General features: G+C 36.5%; 1 protein-coding gene across 1 annotated transcript; it reads left to right on the top strand.

Moving 5' to 3' along the window:
• The first annotated feature begins 3,820 nt into the window (after positions 1–3,820).
• Positions 3,821–11,951, top strand: TBX22 (T-box 22). Its single transcript, XM_011382479.1, has 8 exons — positions 3,821–3,998; positions 4,612–4,789; positions 5,638–5,739; positions 7,033–7,207; positions 8,060–8,224; positions 8,853–8,917; positions 9,283–9,368; positions 11,344–11,951. Exons 1-8 carry the CDS (start codon positions 3,821–3,823, stop codon positions 11,949–11,951), a joined length of 1,557 nt encoding a protein of 518 aa, XP_011380781.1.
• Positions 11,952–19,398: the final 7,447 nt, after the last annotated feature.

Below are 19,398 nucleotides of genomic sequence, written 5' to 3' on the forward strand. Positions count from 1 at the left end.
AACAGTAGTAATGAAGAAGGCGGGGCGAAGAGGAAGAAGAACTAAAAGAAAAAGGTGATCTTCCAAATTTTTATCAAGATGATTGCATTTATCAGAACTATCTTGGTTGCAAGTGATGGAAACCCAGCTGAAACTCACTTAAGCAAACAAAGATAATTATTGGTTCAAGTAACTTAGCTAGTTCAGGCGAAGTTGAATTCAGGTACTGAAAATAATGTTGTGAGGAAACTGACTCTCTGCATTTCTTGACTATTTTTCTAGGTGTTCATTCTAGGTAAGCTTTTCCCTAGCAATGGCAAAAATGGTCATGAGCAACTTATTTCAGACTCACATTCTATAAGCTTGAAGTGGTGCCAAAATATCCTAACTATGGGGGATGAGGATCAAAGAAGATAAGGAAGAATAACAATTGGAGGAAACAATCTCCATCATGATGTTACTTGACCTTTGCCAAAGTGTGGCATTAGGTACCCAACCAGTCTCAAAATATTTTATTTATACTTAATATAGATATATATTTTAAATATTTATTGATTTATTTCATTTGTTTTATTCCTTCTTTTATAAATTAAAAGTAACAGTTAGAATACCTCCATATGGATTTGACATCATCCTTTTAGTTTACAAGTACTGCAGAACACAGGGATTTTTTTTTTCCTCCAGGCAGACTTAGTTCTTTTCATACATAAGTTTCCTTCAAATAACCCATATTGTCGGTATAGAACTAGAGATGCCATGAATCTTTGCCCTTAACATGTTATAAATTTCTGAGAAATGTAATATTTTCAGATACATTAGCTTAATTTTGAACATCTACTTTAATGTACATTTTCACCAGAAGCAATATTTTTAGGGCCAACCTTGTTTTGTGCATGTGTTAATTCACATACCCATTTACAGTGATTAATAAAATATTGGAATTTTTATTAGAGTTACAAATTGCTTCCCATTTCCTTAAAGCAGATTCAGATTTCATTTTCAATAAGAGCTCTAATAAACCATATATCCCTTAAGGCATATCTATATCCTCTGTATTCCTGTAGATATTAAATAGTTTTGCATAAACCACAAATTTATTTTTCCTGTAAAGTGATGAATTCTCTGTGTGTTCCCAGTTGTAACTTTTTCTTTGGCAGTTTAATATTAACAGTTTGGTGTAAAAATTTTAATACTGTCAGATTTTTCAAAAACATTACTTTTCTTTCTGATATGGGCACCTGAGTTGAAAAATCTCTTATAGAGGTTTATGGGTGTTTCTGGCTGAAACAAAGAGCATGCTCAAAAGAAACATGCAGGTGTAGAAAAAGAATTACTGGCATAAATGTTTGTCCCTCATGCTCCGGTTTCTGAAAGCCCAGTATTTCAGCAGCTAAACAAAGTGCAAAGCTGTGTCTGAGGCTAGCAATTTTTTTTTCTCTCAGATAAAAGTTAACAGGAATTAACTACACCTTAGTCCAGCACAGTGAGGAAGAGCTGAGCTCCATTTCTCCCAGTGATGTCATCAGATAGATACTGAAATGGAAATGAAAAAGTTAGATTACAAAATAAAAGGTTCTGATGACAAAAGTATGTGCATGTAATAAATATTGAGGAAGACGTTCCCCCTAAGAAAAGAACTTATATCCCAAGATATACTATTCCTTGATTTTTTTTAAATCACATTACATAGTAATCCGAAATACTACAAGAGATATTGAGACTAACATATTTTGCCTTATTTTTACAGAAATTTGGTTTTAAAAAAAACTATTAAGCAAAACCTTATGCTACATAGGTAATTTCCTGCTTTTCGTAATTAAGTGAGTCAGGGGTCAAAAGCAAGAAAATGCCTGTATTAGAAGACATTAATGCAAGTGCTTCATTGTGATTAACACTTTAAATTTAACAAATGAACTCTTGAATTTTCTGTTTCTGAACTGTGTCTTCTAGCTAAAAACACAATGAATAAAAATATATCTTCTGAGTAAGAACAGATGGACAAATGCATTAATAACCTCCTCCTTTCTTTTAAGAAAACAAATGCTCATAGAGATGTAGCCAAGATCACAGTCAGACCTAGCTGTTTCCCAGCCCAATTGCCTTGTACACTGGCCATGCACCTTGAGCTTCAAGGATGTAATTAACCTTTTGCCATACTTTCTGAGATCATTAGACACTTAAAGTCATACCCAGTTGCTTGAAGATCTCCTTCCCTTGGACCAGCTGCACATCCTCTCCACTCCACCACCATTATCAATGCACACTTGTACCTAAGAAGCTGAAACTAAAAGGTCACAAAAAGTCTTTTACTGTCAAACTCCAGTACTGAGATACTATCAGTTCATTCAAATTCCATTCTATTTTTAAAGAGTTGGATTAACTTTAAATGTCTTTTGAACAAATGTGTCAGAAGAGAACAGGAGACCCTTTTTGAAAATGTGCAAATGTCACTATCTAGGATGAAGTCTGAAAAGGAATCCAGGGGCATCTGGTTTCTTATTTCCAATGAAAAATGGATGACCAAATCCCATGGATACGGGCAGACATCTTACATCTGCATGCATAAACATGCTCCTTGGAAAGGGTAAGCAAGTCTCTTCCAGAGACAAAGAAGGTGTCTTTATCTGTTTTAAAGAAAATTAAAACTGAACTCAGGAAGATATTCCAGTAAATACTGGAATCAATTATTTGAGCCTGACATTTTGAGGTGCCTCATCTTTGGGAGCAAAGTTCCCGTTGATGCTCTGCTGGCGTCCTCAAAGTCTTTAGGCCGCGTTTGCTAATTAAGTCCCGTGAGTAAGAAAAGTCTGTGTGTGAGACTATTGGGCTCCAGTACATACAAGACTTGAAGACTCAGTATTACTCTGGTCATAGGCAGTGGGCACCTGGGAGCTTCTTGCCAGCTGCGTTCCTCCCCACCTGAATAGAGAGGATAGATCAGCATACTGCCCACCCAGTTTGAGATCCAGACTGCAGAACAAACACACCCAGAAAGTTTACACTCCGCTAGGTTTATCCAGTGCACTCACTGGAAAACAAAACAAAACAAAAAAACTCCGATACACTTCTCTGGATCTGGTTAAATAATATTTGCACTTTTGTTGGAAAAGTGGTGCCTCGAGGGCAGTTATTTCGTGTATCTTTGAGTTTCACAATTTAATGTAAAACAGCAACTTTGTGTATCCCACCTCTCTACTATTCTCAGACCCTTTCCAGGCAGCCCTCAACCCCACTCCATCCCTGCTCCCTGTCAGACTCTGAAGTGTCACTCAGGTTTTTGATTGTTTGCTTGTTTTGTATTGTTTCCAAAACAAACAGTGGAGGCTGCGACAGGCTGGGTATTACTCAGTTGGATGCAACAGTATCTCACAATCTGAGCTGCATGAGCCGCCATTGGCGGCAAGTCTGCTTGCTCCCTAAGAGGCCTGCGCTTGCCAATCTCTGCGCTCTGCCAGGTTTTAGAATCAGGGAGTTGAGGACTGATCGTCTGCACATGTCCATTAGGAGGGAGGAGACCGCAGAAGGAAGGAGGACTAAACTCCAAAGGACTTTGGCTTCAGTTCTATCTTCCTTTCCTTTCATTACACACACACACACACACACACACACACACACACACACACGCACATTACACACACACACACACGCGCGAGCGCGCGCACGTACACACACACACACAATTTTTTTTTCTTTGAATATTGATCCAGAAATTGCTTTTCTGGTTTGGGTATTTTACCACTTTCCCTCCTTCGCCTGTCTTCTGCTCCCTCCCTTTCCCTCCCTCCCTAACCCAGCTCAGGTTGAAACTTTGCGGTGCACATTCATTTCTCCCCCTCCAGGGATGGCTCTGAGCTCCCGGGCGCACGCCTTCTCGGTGGAAGCCTTGGTGGGGAGACCTAGCAAAAGAAAACTGCAAGACCCACGAGAGAAAGCGCAGCCTGAGCTGCGGGAGAAAGAAGACGGAGAGGAGGAGGAAGAGAGATGGAGCGGCGCCGCAAGGAAGAAGAGCGAGCAGCCGGGTAAGTACCTCTATCGCACCCCAAAGCCCTGAGCCTTCTACCCGCGCTTGCTGGATCCGCAAGTCCTAGCCTGGTCTAGGAAGCTGCAGGAGGGTGGATAGTCCTATCCTTGGACGTCCTGGCCCAGGTGAATGACCGCTTTCTGGGCCGCCGGCACACCTCAGCCACCTGTCTGTAGGGGAAGTTTCAGAGTCTCCAAGTTCATCCCGTAATTTTGCGGTTCGTTTATGGTGAAGGGGAGGATCCCCACATGTTTGTGGAGAAGTGAGACTCTTCAACTTCCTCGAAGCCCTGAGAGCCAGAAGGTGGCTGTTTCTCGGGGTAGGAAACAGGGCACTTACTCAGATTCCGAGGGGATTCAGCCTCCGGAACTGAAAGTCTCCGAGATAGTGAGGATGGACAAATTTGAAGAAGGACCGCGACTTTCACAGGGTGCAATGTGGGCCTCTTTCTCTCATTCAGGGGGGCTACAGTGGGTGTTGTGGGAAACTTGGGGATCCACGGTCAAAGTCCCCGGGGAAGTCACAAGGTGGGTCTGCTCTGAGACAAGCGTCAGCGAGAAGGGGGCATGCGAATGGCGAAACTCTCAAACTCTCCGAGTCTCTGTATCCAGCAGAAAAGCTTTCCAAGAAAGAGCCTTCAGCAACTGCTTTCTCAGGCTGTGGCGGCGACGGCAGCAGCAATGAAAGTTTGGAAGAGGAAGACGCTATCCAAGTGGAGCTTCAAGGATCTGAGCTCTGGAAGAGATTCCATGACATTGGGACTGAGATGATTATTACCAAGGCCGGCAGGTTCGGTTCTGCCCAAGCTATTCAAGGGTCACCTACAGGAGGCACTTAATGTACCGCTCTCAAAAGATGTGGCACTTCCAGTTTTCCTTTCTAGCACCTATCTCCCCTCCCCATCCCACACCCCAAAAAGTCACTGCCTCTCAATTGACTAGACTAAGACTAGAACATGCCTGGCCCATGTCAGTGGCTCAGCATTTATTTCCTGTACACTGTGACTCTAAGAATTCATTCTCCTAGCCCTTACCTGCGTGATATACAACAAAAATTAGACCTACCAAGACAGGTGCCAGATGTCACCCCCTCATCTTAACTTATGGCCAGGCTTCTCTGTTAAAACCTCAGTTATCAGTGGACAGTATCCCATCTAGCAGTCTATTCAGCCTACCCTCTCTAGCCCAAGCCAGTTTGAGGTGAGCCTTTCCTGCTTTGACCTTTTGTTGTGGGACAACTTCTTTGGTACAGCTGAGGAATTTTTTGTGTGTGAATCTTCCTAATTTCAGTCTTTCACAAATCTGCTTCACAGAAAGTACAGCTGAAAACTTGGAGGAGGGGCACAGCTTTTTCTATCTTACTTTTTCTTCTACAGCTTTTTGTTATGGTGGTAGTGGGGCGTGGGGTGGACAAAGCCTTGTGGTAAGGATATTCTACTCTAATCAGAAACCCTGAGCTTGTTCAATCATCAAGTATACAACCAACAGTCTGCCTTGGTGTAGCAAATGGCATTTCCTAAACCTGTCTTTATTGGGAAGGGTGTTGTGAATTCCTTCACTTTTCATTTGTCCCCAGCCCTGCTCCCTTTGAAATATCTCTTAAAGCTCCCAGGTCAGTCGCTACTTTCTCTTTCACAGGCGGATGTTCCCTTCTGTTCGAGTCAAAGTGAAAGGGCTGGACCCAGGGAAGCAGTACCATGTGGCCATCGACGTGGTGCCGGTAGATTCCAAACGCTATAGGTAACCAGCCCAAAGGAGGATACCCCAGGCCCAGGTTGGAAATGGAGATTCTGATCTCCAGAACCTGAGAGTGCTATTTTAAAACTCTTCCATGGGGAGTGGGATTGCTTTCTCGAGGCTTTGGGAGTTGAACTTTCTTGCTCAAACTGAGTTTCAGATTGAGAAAAGAGCAGGTTTCCACATTTTTCCTCTTACTCCTGCAAAGCAGGTGCCAACTGGTGCTTCTGTGTCCCCCAAACCTCACATACCCACTGTTCTAGCCTTGGCCATGCAACCTGCAGAAGGTACAAACTCAAGTGGCTAGGTGGAAAGCTGTTTGAAGGAATTTGGAGAGAAATGTCCGGACTTCTGGGTCCATACTGAGCTCTAGGTTCTGCTACTTTAGCAGCAGGGTCCTGGAGCAAAGCCCTGATTTGCCATCTAAAGCTAGTCTAGCAGTTATTGCATTTGTCTATCTTTTCTTCCTTAGCCTCTCTCCTGAGGCAGTGGTCAGGTCCCAGAGAGTACAAGAAACCTTTCCTCTTGATGTAAGCTCTCTAAAGCAGGCTAAAAGTGGCCGAACTGATCTAAAACCAAGAGGCCCTTCTGTGCTAGTAGCCCAGAATTGCTGATCTTCAAGCGCTGTGGCTCAAGGGCAATGAGATTTGTGTAAGAGACACCTGCACTCAGGCTGTGAGCTGTGAGCACTTGACCAAAGTGGGTGTCTAGGCTTTCTAGGAGACAGCCGGCATCTCTCCCAGGCCTGGGTTTGAGAGGCAAGGAGAAGACACAGTTCAAGAGCGTCCTGGAGCCAAACGAAGTCTAGAAATAGCAGAACGAGCCATTTGCTTCTCCGATTTGAACCTTCTTGGGAATGCTGCGCACAGCTGAGTGTGAAAACCAGTCTGGTGGTCGCATGGGGCAGAGTTCTTTGGGATATTATGATGTGAAGTCTTGTTGGTGACAGGGCTTTGAGAAGGACTGGTGGTGGGCTGGACAGACACCATCCTCAGCCCTCTGTTTCTTTCCCGCGCATTTTCAGGAGGATTTTTCTGGCGTCTCTGAGCGGTAAAACGGGTTACGGGTTAGATCAATTCCTGTTGCGGTTTCTGTGAGGAAATACAAACCAGACTCTGAAATCTCATGACATTATACTTGTCCAGGCACTTCATTGCATTTTAATGACATGTAGTTGCGTTTGGGATTAGCTGGCAATCCTTGGCTGAGTCCCTTAGGACCAGATTTTGGCCACCCCCCTCATACGGTACTAGCTTTGACTGGCTGCATATAAAGCTATGCTCCGCGCATTTTCAGGTACGTGTACCATAGCTCTCAGTGGATGGTAGCCGGGAATACAGACCACTCATGCATCACTCCCAGGTTCTATGTTCACCCGGACTCACCCTGCTCTGGAGAGACCTGGATGAGGCAGATCATCAGCTTTGACCGTGTGAAACTCACCAACAACGAAATGGATGACAAAGGCCAAGTAAGTGTGCGCAATCATTTGCTCCAAGAAAGGGAGAGAGATACTAAGGCCTCAGCCTGCAGGTCACCCTGGAGATGCCAAGGAGGCTTCTTGCAGATGAGCTAATTGTGATCTTTAAGAACTGTCTAACTTCTGGGACTGTGATAAACGTAGCTCTTGTGGCCTTTGTTTGGAGGCTGAGAGTGCTGTGCTGCAGTTTGGGGATGGTGAGCTAAGGGAGTGTGAGGACCAAATGACACTTGTTTAAGCCAGGACGCCTGATCTGGGAGAGTGGAAGAGAACCCTTCAAAGAGCCCTCTGGCACCTCAACCTACGTGGCAATCACTATGGGCTCTGATTGCTTTCCCGTAGTTGGCACATTCTGTGTGGAATGATGTGTAGGAAATCTCCTCTCCAACCTGCCCCCATGGATAGCCTTTACAAGTCACCTCCATCTTGAGTCTTCTGCCTAGGTGCACCACTGCTCCTACCTTGCCCAGCCTGGCCGAATCCGAGCCACGCAAGGAGGTAGTCTCCAGAAATTAGCAGGTGGGAAATGTCAGGTTACCATAAGCCCAGGGAACTTATGGCAGGCAGTCAGATCCCGGTGACATTTGGAGACATCACATAGTCACCCACATTTGGAAGTAAGAAAGAGCCCCATCTGGGCCTAGTGTTGTTGTGGTGCCCTTTGCCCTGAGGGCCTCTGTCTGGGGCAAAATAGCACAGAAAAGTCCTCCTATGTGGCTAGCCTAGCCTTTCTGGTTTAGTTTCACTTTTGTGTGTGGGCAGGAAGGGGATGTTAGTGAGAGGGGGACAGTATCAGGGAAGGGAAGCCAATTTCTAGGCAGCATTTGACAATTTCTCCTCCAGATTATTTTGCAGTCCATGCACAAGTACAAGCCCCGTGTTCACGTGATGGAGCAAGACAGCAGGATTGACCTGTTCCGGATTCAGTCCCTGCCCGCTGAAGGGGTTAAAACATTCTCCTTTAAAGAAACTGAGTTCACCACAGTAACAGCTTACCAAAACCAGCAGGTAAAGCTAACTAGGTCCCAGGCAAGCAGAGATGGCCCCAGAAAGACTTACGGGATAGAGACAAGCTACAGTATATGGATTGAATTTTCCAAGAAAGAAAAGAAAGAAAGAAAGAAGGAGAGAGAGAGAGAGAGAGAGAGAGAGAGAGAGAGAGAGAAAGAGAGAGAGAAAGAGAGAAAGAAAGAGAGAAAGAAAGAAAGAAAGAGAGAGAGAAAGAGAGAAAGAAAGAAAGAAAGAAAGAAAGAGAGAAAGAAAGAAAGAAAGAAAGAAAGAAAGAAAGAAAGAAAGAAAGAAGGAAAGAAAGAAAGAAAGAAAGAAAGAAAGAAAGAAAGAAAGAAAGAAAGAAAGAAAGAAAGAGAATGAGAAAAAAAGAAAGAACATAGTCTTATTGCATTATCATCAAGGCAAATTTGATTATGAATTGTTTGGATCTTGTGTTTTAAAAAAAAATGTGCAAGGAGATAAAGATGATAACTATTCTAAAGCTGACTTAAAAATATGCTTACATTTATTTACCATGCCATATTACACATTAAAGTATTTCATGGTTTTTGTAACCATTGAAAGCAATGGTGACAATATTATTGAGGACACTGATTTTATCTTTCTCTCTCTTTTGAATTCATAGATTACCAAACTGAAAATAGACAGGAATCCTTTTGCTAAAGGATTTAGAGATCCTGGAAAAAACAGGTAAGCAACATAACAATCATATCTAATATTTACATAGCCCTTTTCACAAGTATTACAATAAGAAAACTATGGCTCAGAGACTCAGAAGTCCTAAATTTTGTAGCTAATAGATATTTTGTCTCCGAAATCTTGCCTCTTCTCAATTCTTCCCCTACTCACTTTTAATATAATGCTTATTCTAATTTCCTGGGTTTTTTATTCAGGGAGCAATTACTCTGGATTTAATTCACAAGACCAGCTATAAAAGAGAGAGATTTCAGATATTCACCCCTAAAAACCATAAGAAAATAACTCAAAAGTGTACATAAATCATTATTTTCAAGATTTGCATTCTGGGCTTATTGAAGAGTGAATCTCTTTTTCAGGTGTATATTGGAAGGGCTTTTAGAGACCTACCCATGGAGGCCTTCTCTCACTCTGGATTTTAAAATGTTTGGTGCAGACACACAAAGTAAGAAAAGTTTTATTAATTTTTATTTTAAATGTTAATGAAATAACTGCAGACAGAGCCTTTGTAACAAATACTACACAAGGGGATAAGTATATGTCAGAAATTGTGCGTTTACAAGGTAGTGGGTATATATTTATCTTGATGAAGCTATAAGAGGCAAAAAGGAAGGTGAACTGGCATGAAGAAAAAGAGCAGAGAGATAGTATTGGTAGATTTACTGTCTTCTGACTTCTTGAGTTATTGTAATCCTGAGATCTCCAGATTTTACCTAGATTCTTTAGCATCTCACTATTCATATTCTTTAGAATCTGCCTGTGGTGCATTTGTAGATTTATTTGAAAATATGTTAGATATATAATTAAATATTTTGTGTTTTATGAGAAACATTCAGCACATAAGTTGACTTCCGTTAAATTAAATTAATTTAATTTTCACCATTACTTAGCTCTAATTTTCCTTTTGTTGTGAGTAGGGAAAATAAATGTTGAAAACAATACCAAGCCATCACAGTTAATTACCACAAGCATTTAAAACATTTACAAAATGTTTGTTCCCAGGTAGGACATTACATGATTAAATAATAACCATAATTGACAATGCAGTCTTTCTGATGGAAGAATGTATATCTTTATTTACTCTGATATTTAACAATATATAGAAGAGTTTATTTGCAAGCAACATGGAATTATTTTACCCCTTTTGTCTTCATTCTATTAAAATTGTTTGTCTTTGAACATTAATTCAAGATTACAACTACCTTGAGGAAATCATCAACATTACAGTTAGGTTGAGTTTTACACAATACCATAATAACCAATTGAAATGTGAAGAGATGAAGTCTAATTATTTGGTAAAATGTTTCACTGGTTTGACTATATTAATTTGGTCTAAAGAACTGCATAAAAAATATGAACACTTATTTGATAGTATCATTTTAATAGCATCTAGGTGTCATATTTTTAAAACATCCAAGTTGACACAAAGTGTACTAAAAAGGAAAAAAAAAGAAAAAGATGATCATTAATTAATAATTTAAAATTCACATTTTTCTTAATTATTTAAGATGTCCAGAATGCTCTCAAATAGCAAAGAAAACGAGTACCAATCTTTTAAAGTAATTTTTAATGTTTAATTATAAAAAGTATTTGCCACCCTGTTGATAAAGAAAGACTAGGTCCTTTTACACAAAATAGAAAAACAACAGCAAAATCAAAAAAAGAAATCAACAACTTGATCAAGTTCAGTCAATAACCAACATTTTTAATTCAAACGCTTACAAAATTAAGGTTCAGATTCTAAATTTTCATGGACCTTATAATTATCTCTAACTTTAGCAGATGCTAGGCAACTATAACAGATCACCTAACAACATTGATATGAACACTTTCATTTTTATCTTGATATTTTTAACCAGCAAAACTGTTTTTAACTCCTGATGTAGTGCACCATGGAAGCCTCCCTTTTAATATAAGAAAAAAAATCTAACATGTTTAAATATATTTTAATTTGTAAAGATCACTTTCATGTGCACTTATTTTTTTAATCAAACTGAAGCTTTCTATAGAATCCCAAATAACCAATTTGTTCAATTTAATCAAGAATTTTAGTAATTTTTTTTAAAGTTTAAAAAAATGAGTTTTTATTTGTAACATATAAGTGGCTCTAGGCCATATTTAATTGGGCTTTTTTGTAATTCATTAGATAAATGTTGTTCATATGCCTAGCGCAGTTCTTGAGCATAGTGAATGCTCAATACATTATGCCTAATAGTAGGGCTAAAAGTAATGGTAATAGCAGGGATACCATATTCAACTTTGGTCGGAAGAATTAGCATATTCTTTCCCAAAGAAGTTAAAAGAACTGTGAACATGCAAAGGAAGCTAATCTAAGAATGAAGCAGAGATAGTGTAGACATGATTACTGATTCAGTGAAAACATCAAGTTCATTGTTCATTGACTGAATTGTCATTCACAGGTGGAAACAGTGGCTCATCTCCAGTGACCTCTAGTGGAGGGGCTGCCTCTCCTTTGAACTCCTTGCTTTCTCCACCTTGTTCCCCATCTACATTTCACTTACCTACAAGCTCCCTTGGAATACCTGGTCCAGAGGTGTACCTGCACAATATCAACATTCCCCTTTGCTACAAGATTTGTCCAACTAAATTTTGGCGACAGCAGCCTCTTGTCTTCCCTGCTCCTGAAAAGCTAGCAAGCAGCAGCAGTTCTCAGTCCTTAAACCCACTCATGATGGAAGTTCCCATGTTATCCCTGGGAGTCACCAATTCAAAAAATGGTTTATCTACAGACTTCAGTGGGCAGTGTTTACAAGCACCTAATTCCTCTAATCAAATGTATGGATCACAGGAATCTGGAAATATTTTATCACCAAACCCCATTGCCCAGGAAGCAATTGGTTGCTCTTTCCATCCTTCCTTTGGCTTTTATAGGTACAAGTTTTCTGTGCCATCTAGACTGGTAAATGCTTCCAGTAATCTCAAAGTGAATGACAGCAGTCAAGTTTCTTTTAGAGAAGGCAAATGCAATCATACTCATTGGTATCCAACAATTAATCATTGTCTTTAACGAAATAGTCACATTCCTGAAACAATTAGAAGTGAGCACATATTTTCTTTATTTGTAGCCAAAGAAAAGTCAAGAGCTATTGGGCTTAAAAAGCTTCATTATCAGAGGCTATTTCTCTGTTATGTATTTAAAGTGCTTTATCAAATGTTCATGAGAAGTTACAGTCATTTTTGACTTATAAAAAATAAGACATAACAGTTTCTGATTACAGTGACCTTGGGCCTCAAATAAGATACTCAATAAATGTTATTTGATGGAATAGACTACTAGTGAAAATTGACTCTAGGTGACAAAATCTCTAATTATAGTTGAAGCCAGTGTACCATGTCAACTACCTCTGACATATTGACAATTACCAAAAGAAGATGGACTTAATCCCTGTGAAAGCAGTGAAACAATTTATTTTTATCTATGAATATTGGCTTCATTGTAATTATCTATCTAGTAATTGTAGGAGAAAATTTCATTGTTCAATTGCCTTATACTTTTATACCCTGCAGGTGAAGGAGCTACTAATCTCAATTTTAAGGTACAAATAAAGGACACAGACTTTCAAATGTTAATCCTTGAAGCCTAAAGACTGTTCAATCTGGAAGGAAAACAAAGATTAAATAAAAAGCAAAATATTTTAAATAAATTCAATCTTTTATTTCCTTTTATTTTTGAATCGGTCCTAGGTCAAACTTGTTTACTTATTTTTTTTAACAAACCTGATATTTTATGCATGGTTTGCAAAAACAAATTACCGTAGTTCTCCAAAAAGACTAAGAAATGGAGATTTGAAGGGGAAGAAAGTACTTGAGTTCATAAATATGAAAATATTATTACATTGGTACAATTTAATTCCACTCCTGTGCAATAATCACAGTAAATTAGACCAGACAAAGGTAGCATAAATGAGACTTTATTTTAGTTTATGAAGTTGAAAAGTTTCCTTTTACCTGGTCCTAAATTTTCTGTAAAAATAGAAATCTCATCTGTATAGAACCTGTATACCTTTAAGATGAATCAGATTTCAATTTTTATGCTACTAGCTCTACCATTTGTTAAGCCAAGGCTTTCCATATCACAATGGCATGATTTAACTTTTGACAAATTAACCAAACTGTTAAACTGCTCTTTCTAACTTTTCTGACACACATTAAGGAGAACGTATCAATATTATTTATTTTGCTCAAAATGGTTATTTCCCTTTAAATATGCCTTATAAATATGCCTTCCAGTATATGCATTAAAATTATATGCCCCTTCAATTCTGGAGGTAGCAATAGAACAGCACATGGTTATACTCAAACTGAGCATTCTAGTCAAGATGAAATATTATTTATGGCCCAAACTAATTAGGTATCTGTTATAAAAGTTTTTTGAGGCAGAAACCTGTACTACCCAGATTTTTAAATCAGAGATTAAAGTAGCAAGTGTACTTTATTACTGTCTATTCCAAAACAGGAAAGCTGTAGGCTAACTTTTACTGCTAAAATAAATTATGATTTTTTAAAGCAGAAAATCTCATATCCAAAAATAAAGCTAGGAAAAATAAACTTTCTATCAACTGTGTAAAATCTGTACATTGAGTCAGGAAATAAGTAAACGTACTTTATCTTTGCACAACCTTCAGTCAAGCTCAGGCCTGTAGTAAAATTCCCTTGTCAGGAAGTTTCTATTTTGTGGAACAGTCAGCCAAACTGAAATCAGGGATTTGATTTCAAGTTTGAGCCTTGTTGCAGATCACTTGCCTAAATGGATAAATAGTCATTATATTTTAACAACCAAAATATAACTTTATAACATCAAAACTATCATTTCTTTTCACTAAATAGAAGGACTATGCCCTTTGGATATTACATTTGAAAGTCTAATATATAACTTTAGATTATATAATATTAGAGTCTTCAAACATTAATATAATTGCTCCTATTCACTGTACTACAAAAATAATGATTGATATTTCCCCCCAATTACGAAGGTAAATATTTATGATATTTCACTGCTATTAGGCATGGGTTCTACTTTTGGTTTGGGAATGGACATGACTTCATTCTTCTTTTAGGAGTTTGGAGCATGTCTATGACATGAAAAGAAATGAACAATTAGAATCAGCATGTTATGAGTCAGTGAATTACTCTTTGAATAATCAGAGTTCTATGTGCTGACAATTTGACAATGTGCCAACAACAAATAAAGACAAGCATCTGTATTGGACATTACGGAAGATTTAACTTTCATTCTCCTAATCATAGATATTATGCATCTTGGGGAAAATCATGGTGCGCATAAAGCAGATAATGTGTCTTAAGTGTTACTGGTGTAATGCTAACCCAGAACATGACTAAAATAAATATTTTATATAAATATTTAAAACATATTTTACAAAAATCTACAAACATGCTAATGATACTTAAAACCTATATAATTTTATTAACCAATGTCATCCAATAAATTTAATAAAAAAGAAAACCAGAAAAAGAGACAAATTTAGATGCTTTGAAACAATAACGTTAGACGTTCACATATACCATGTAATATATAGTTATTATCTCCTTACTAAATATCAATAACAAATATTTTCCTTATCTGAATATGTAATTTGATAAATTGTAGATGTTACACTGTAATTTATATAACCAGTGGGGTTTTATTTTAGTTTTGTTTTAAAATAGCTTATACTACATTCCTTTTTCTCCCTCCAATAATAAAAAAGAGATGCTACAAAGAATACCTATTCATTGCATACTTATACTATTAATGATATATACTTGTGAAAAGCAGATTTAAATATAACTAAAAATGCCTAATTGCATGTACTATATTTGTGAATTTGCTTGACAGGGTGGAAATACAATGTTTTTACTCCAATTTAGAGATATGTTGCCTTCGTGGTGAAAAATCTTTATTTAGCCAAAATAACAATAATATTCTAATATATGAGAACAGTTTACCAGTTAATTTCACTAGAATTTAACATGTTTATTGGAGCAGTTTAAAACAAACCAAATACATAGCTTAGTCATTGATGGCAATTGCTTTGATATAATTGTCTTGTATACATTTAATATTCTTAAGTTTGCTCTGCAATTAAATGATAATTTGTATTAAAACTATGAAAATAAACATGGTTTGAGTGACAACATAAAACAGAACAAATATAGATATAGAACATTTGAAACATATATAGTATTAAAACTATTTACATGTGTGGTGCTGGCCAACTTTTGACATGCTGTTTCAATAAAATATTGAGAGAAAAAAGACCAGTATCATTACTTTTCAAAGTATCAAATGTTCATGTTTACAAATTTGTACTGAACATTAATATGTCAACATACACTATAATGAGCAGATGTACTGAGAATAATTTTAGGAGATTTATGCTTAGTTGATATGTATACATGTATACTGGATTTATGTTTTAAAGTGCCTAAAAGAGTTATAAAATTTAAAATTAAATATAATAGAAAACATTAAAATTATACTACAATAAGTTGTATCATTAAACTTTTTTTTTATCAAGTTATCATATATTTGTTATTGTTAAAGATAACAGAATTTTGATTTTGGATTTAAGATCACATATTTATGCACATGATAATTAAAGTATAAAGTAATATTTTAGCTGTAAAAAATGGTATAAAGAATTCAAAATTTTACTAGAATAAGAAATTAATAAAATCACAGATAACTATATTAAAATATTAGATTAAAATTAATATCTTTAAGGTTTTTTAAATAAAATACATAATTTGATCTTTCATTTTTGTGGTTTTTATTGAAAAATGTTAATGTTTTGGAATTTTACTTTCATTGAAATTAAGTTTTCATATTTATTTTGTGACAAGATTTTGTGACTTTTTACCAATTACTCTAATTAATGTCTAATCATGGTGGGGTTTTTAAATTGAATTTCATAAATTTGAGGAAAAATTGTTTTATAGAAATACCAACAAATAGACTACCCCTTGAAAGAAGCATAATTTCTTAGTAAGACTCAAGTTGACGTAGCAAAGTTACTCTCTATTGCACTTACACAGACATCTTATTTGGCTTCCTTCAATGGAATTCATGCACAGGCCAAATACTTCAACTGCTACATTAATAGCTATATTTTGCAAAATTGAAGTTGGATCCTCTTCAAACCATGATGCCAGGCAGGAGAAAGGACTATTTGGCAAAAGTAGCATCACTTTGTAACCCGTCATTGTGATTCTTTTCTGTAGTTGTAACTTTTATAAGATGAGGCTGGGGATGTGGGTATCACATTTCAAAAAGACTCTGTGGGCCCTATTACCACACACAGAGGGTTAGGATAAACTCATTCAATGTTTACCCTCAATTGTGCCAAATTCAGCAGTCCCTTGGTTCTGCTAAAACAGGGCAGCTGTCCTGAGCTCTTGGCTAGGCAAGATACAGTGCTTTTAGTGCGTTGTGGGGGTGACGGCCTCAACTGTTACTAACAAAGGTATGAAGCTTCAAACACACATATGCTATATTTTAGTTTAAGTTGTATATATGTATATCTCTCCTACTAGACTGTGAGGGGAGAAATACTATTTTTAAATAACATTTATTTTCCAACTTTTAACATTTTAATGCACATTATCAAAAATTAAATAACACAAGAAGTAACACAAAAAGATCTATAATCATAAACAGTGTATAGTTTGAGTTCTAGTTATGTATGTCTACACATGACTGAGCATACATTTTTAAATATGGTTGAGGTCATACAGTATTAATAATGCTTTTTCATACATCATGAATATTTTCCAATTTGAGGTCTCAAAACCATGACTATTTTGATAACCAAGAATATAATAAACCAAATTAAAAGAATAGAAATGTAATTTTACTTTTCACAGGGCCAACATTTTTTAAAAGACAAAAATGACAACAGGCTTCTGGATAAAGACATTGGGAGAATTATAACTAAAATTTACATTCCCCTAATTTTTAAATAAAAATGAGACACGATGCAACATAGTACAATAACCATAATGCTTCTAAGATAAGTCATTATCAAATATATACTATTAAAATATTAGCAAGAAAGTATGTGTCCATCAAATTGCATTTCATGGTTATGGATGTACCACAGTTTAACTATTTACCTGTGGATGGACATAATAAGTAGTTTCCAGTTTTCAACTATTACAAATAAAACTGCTATAATCATTTATGTACAGGTTTTTGTGTGAAGGTAAATTTTCATTTCTCTGAGTTAATGCCCAAGAGTGCAATCACTGGGTTGTATGATAATTGCATGTTTAGTTTTGTAGGAAACTGCTTGTTTTGCAGAGTATATGTACAATTTTACATTCCCAGCAACAATGTATTAGTGATCTAGTTTATTCTCTACCTGGCTAGAATTTGGTGTTGTTACTGTTGTGTGTGTGCGTGTGTTATTCTTATAAGTTGGTGTTGCTAACTCATTGTGATTTTAACTTCCATTTCCTTGATGACTAATGATATTGAAACCTTTTCATATGCTTACATTGTATTTGTCATTCGTATGTCCTCTTCCATAAAATGTCTGTGTCTTTTGCCCATTTTAATAGTATTGTTTGTTTTTCACTGTTGCATTTTAAGAGTATGAATTTATCAATCTTTCCCTTTTATGGATTATACTTTTGCTGTCTAGTCTAAGAAATATTTTCCTAGCCCTAGATCTCAAAGAATTTCTTCAGTGTTTCTTTTTCTAAAAGCTTTATGTTTTACATTTAAGCCTATGATTTATTTTGTGTTAAATTTTATGCAGAGTACGATGATTAGGTTGAAGTTTTTTTTTTCTTTCTTTTATTGTGGGGCCTATGGATATTCAATTGTTTCAGCATAATTTACTGAATTTCTTCTTCCATCGATCCACTGAACATTGAACATTAAATTGGTTATATACCTTTGTAAATAATGTAGTTGGGCACATTTGTGTGAGTTTGTTTCTGCATCCTCTATTTTATTTTATTGATCTATGATTGTAGCTCTTTGCTAATGCCATATTGTCTTGATTATGGTAGCTCTATAGTAATTCATAATATCAGGTAGAATGATTCCTCCCACTTTATTCTCCTTTTTGAAAATAATTTTACCTCTACTAGTTCCTTTCCACACTTCCATATACATTTCAGAATTAGTTTGACTATATCTGTGAAAAAACTATGCTGAGATTTTGATAAGAATTGCATTAAACCTATAGATCAATTTGGGGAGAATTGAAATCTTTAACGTGTTAAGTCTCCCAATCTACAAACAGAGTATGCCTATCCATTTATTTAGGTCTTTTTTTTTAGTTCTTGTATCAGCATTTCGTATCTTCAACACATATCTTGTACATGTCTTGTTAGCATTTTCATAAATATTTCATTTTCTTTGGAGGAATTTTAAGTGTTGTGCTTTTTACCTTGGTTTCTATATGTTCATTGTTAGTTCATTGTTAGATTGCTTTTTGTGTGTTGTTCTTGTATCCTACACATTTGCTGAATTCAGTTATTAGTTCTACAAGTTTGGGGGTTTGATTTTTGTTTTTGGCAGATTCCTTGGGATTTTTCTAGGTATACAACTATGTCATCTGCAAATGTAGTTTGTTTCCTTCAGTATGATATCTATGCCTTTTATTACTTTTTCTTGATTCATTACACTGGCTAGGACTCCCAGTACTGTGTTGAAAAAGTAAAAATAGAACTACCATATGATCCAGCAATCCCACTTTTGGGTATATATCATCAGAAGGAAATGAAAACAGGATACCACAAACCTCCAGTTATAAAAAGAAAAGTCAGTATTATCATAATAATTTTGTATGGTGATAGACTTGTGATGGTATTCACACCATAGGGAATATAAATGTTGAATCATTATGTTGCACACCTGAAAATAATATAGTATTGTATGTCAACTATACTTTAATAAAAAGTAAAAAAAAAAAAACAGCTAATGCTTTATCATTACTAAAAAAAAAGATATCTGCACTCTCGTGTTTACTGCAACATTATTCAAAATAGCTAGGATAAGGAAACAATCTCAATGTGTTTCAATAGATGAATGGATAAAGAAGATATACAGTATATATATGTATGTATATACACACACTAGAATATTATTCAACCACGAAGGAGAAGGAAATCCTACTAATTGCAGCAACATAGATGGACCTTGAGGGCATTATACTGAGATATATCAGACAGAGAAAGACAAATGCTGTATGGTCACCTATATGTGGAATCTAAACACCATATTTGTAGAATTTGACAGTAGATTGCTCGTTACCAGGGTCTGAGGGGTGGGAGGATTGGAAAGATGTTGGTCAAAGGGCATAAACTTAGTTAGAAGATGAATAGGTTCTGGAGATCTAATGCATAGTATTGTGATTATAATTAACAATACTCTATTCTATAATTCACAGTTGCTAAAAGATTGGATCTTAAATGTTCTCACCAAGAAAAAGAAAAGATAATTA

Source organism: Pteropus vampyrus, unplaced genomic scaffold (assembly GCF_000151845.1).
Source record: "Pteropus vampyrus isolate Shadow unplaced genomic scaffold, Pvam_2.0 Scaffold477, whole genome shotgun sequence".
Taxonomy (NCBI): domain Eukaryota; kingdom Metazoa; phylum Chordata; class Mammalia; order Chiroptera; family Pteropodidae; genus Pteropus; species Pteropus vampyrus.

Coding starts and splice junctions, on each gene's coding strand:
- TBX22 (XM_011382479.1), top strand. CDS start 3,821: ATGGCTCTGAGCTCCCGGGCGCACGCCTTCTCGGTGGAAGCCTTGGTG. Junction 3,999..4,611: donor GAAGAAGAGCGAGCAGCCGG/GTAAGTACCTCT, acceptor CTCTGTATCCAG/CAGAAAAGCTTTCCAAGAAA. Junction 7,208..8,059: donor AAATGGATGACAAAGGCCAA/GTAAGTGTGCGC, acceptor TTTCTCCTCCAG/ATTATTTTGCAGTCCATGCA.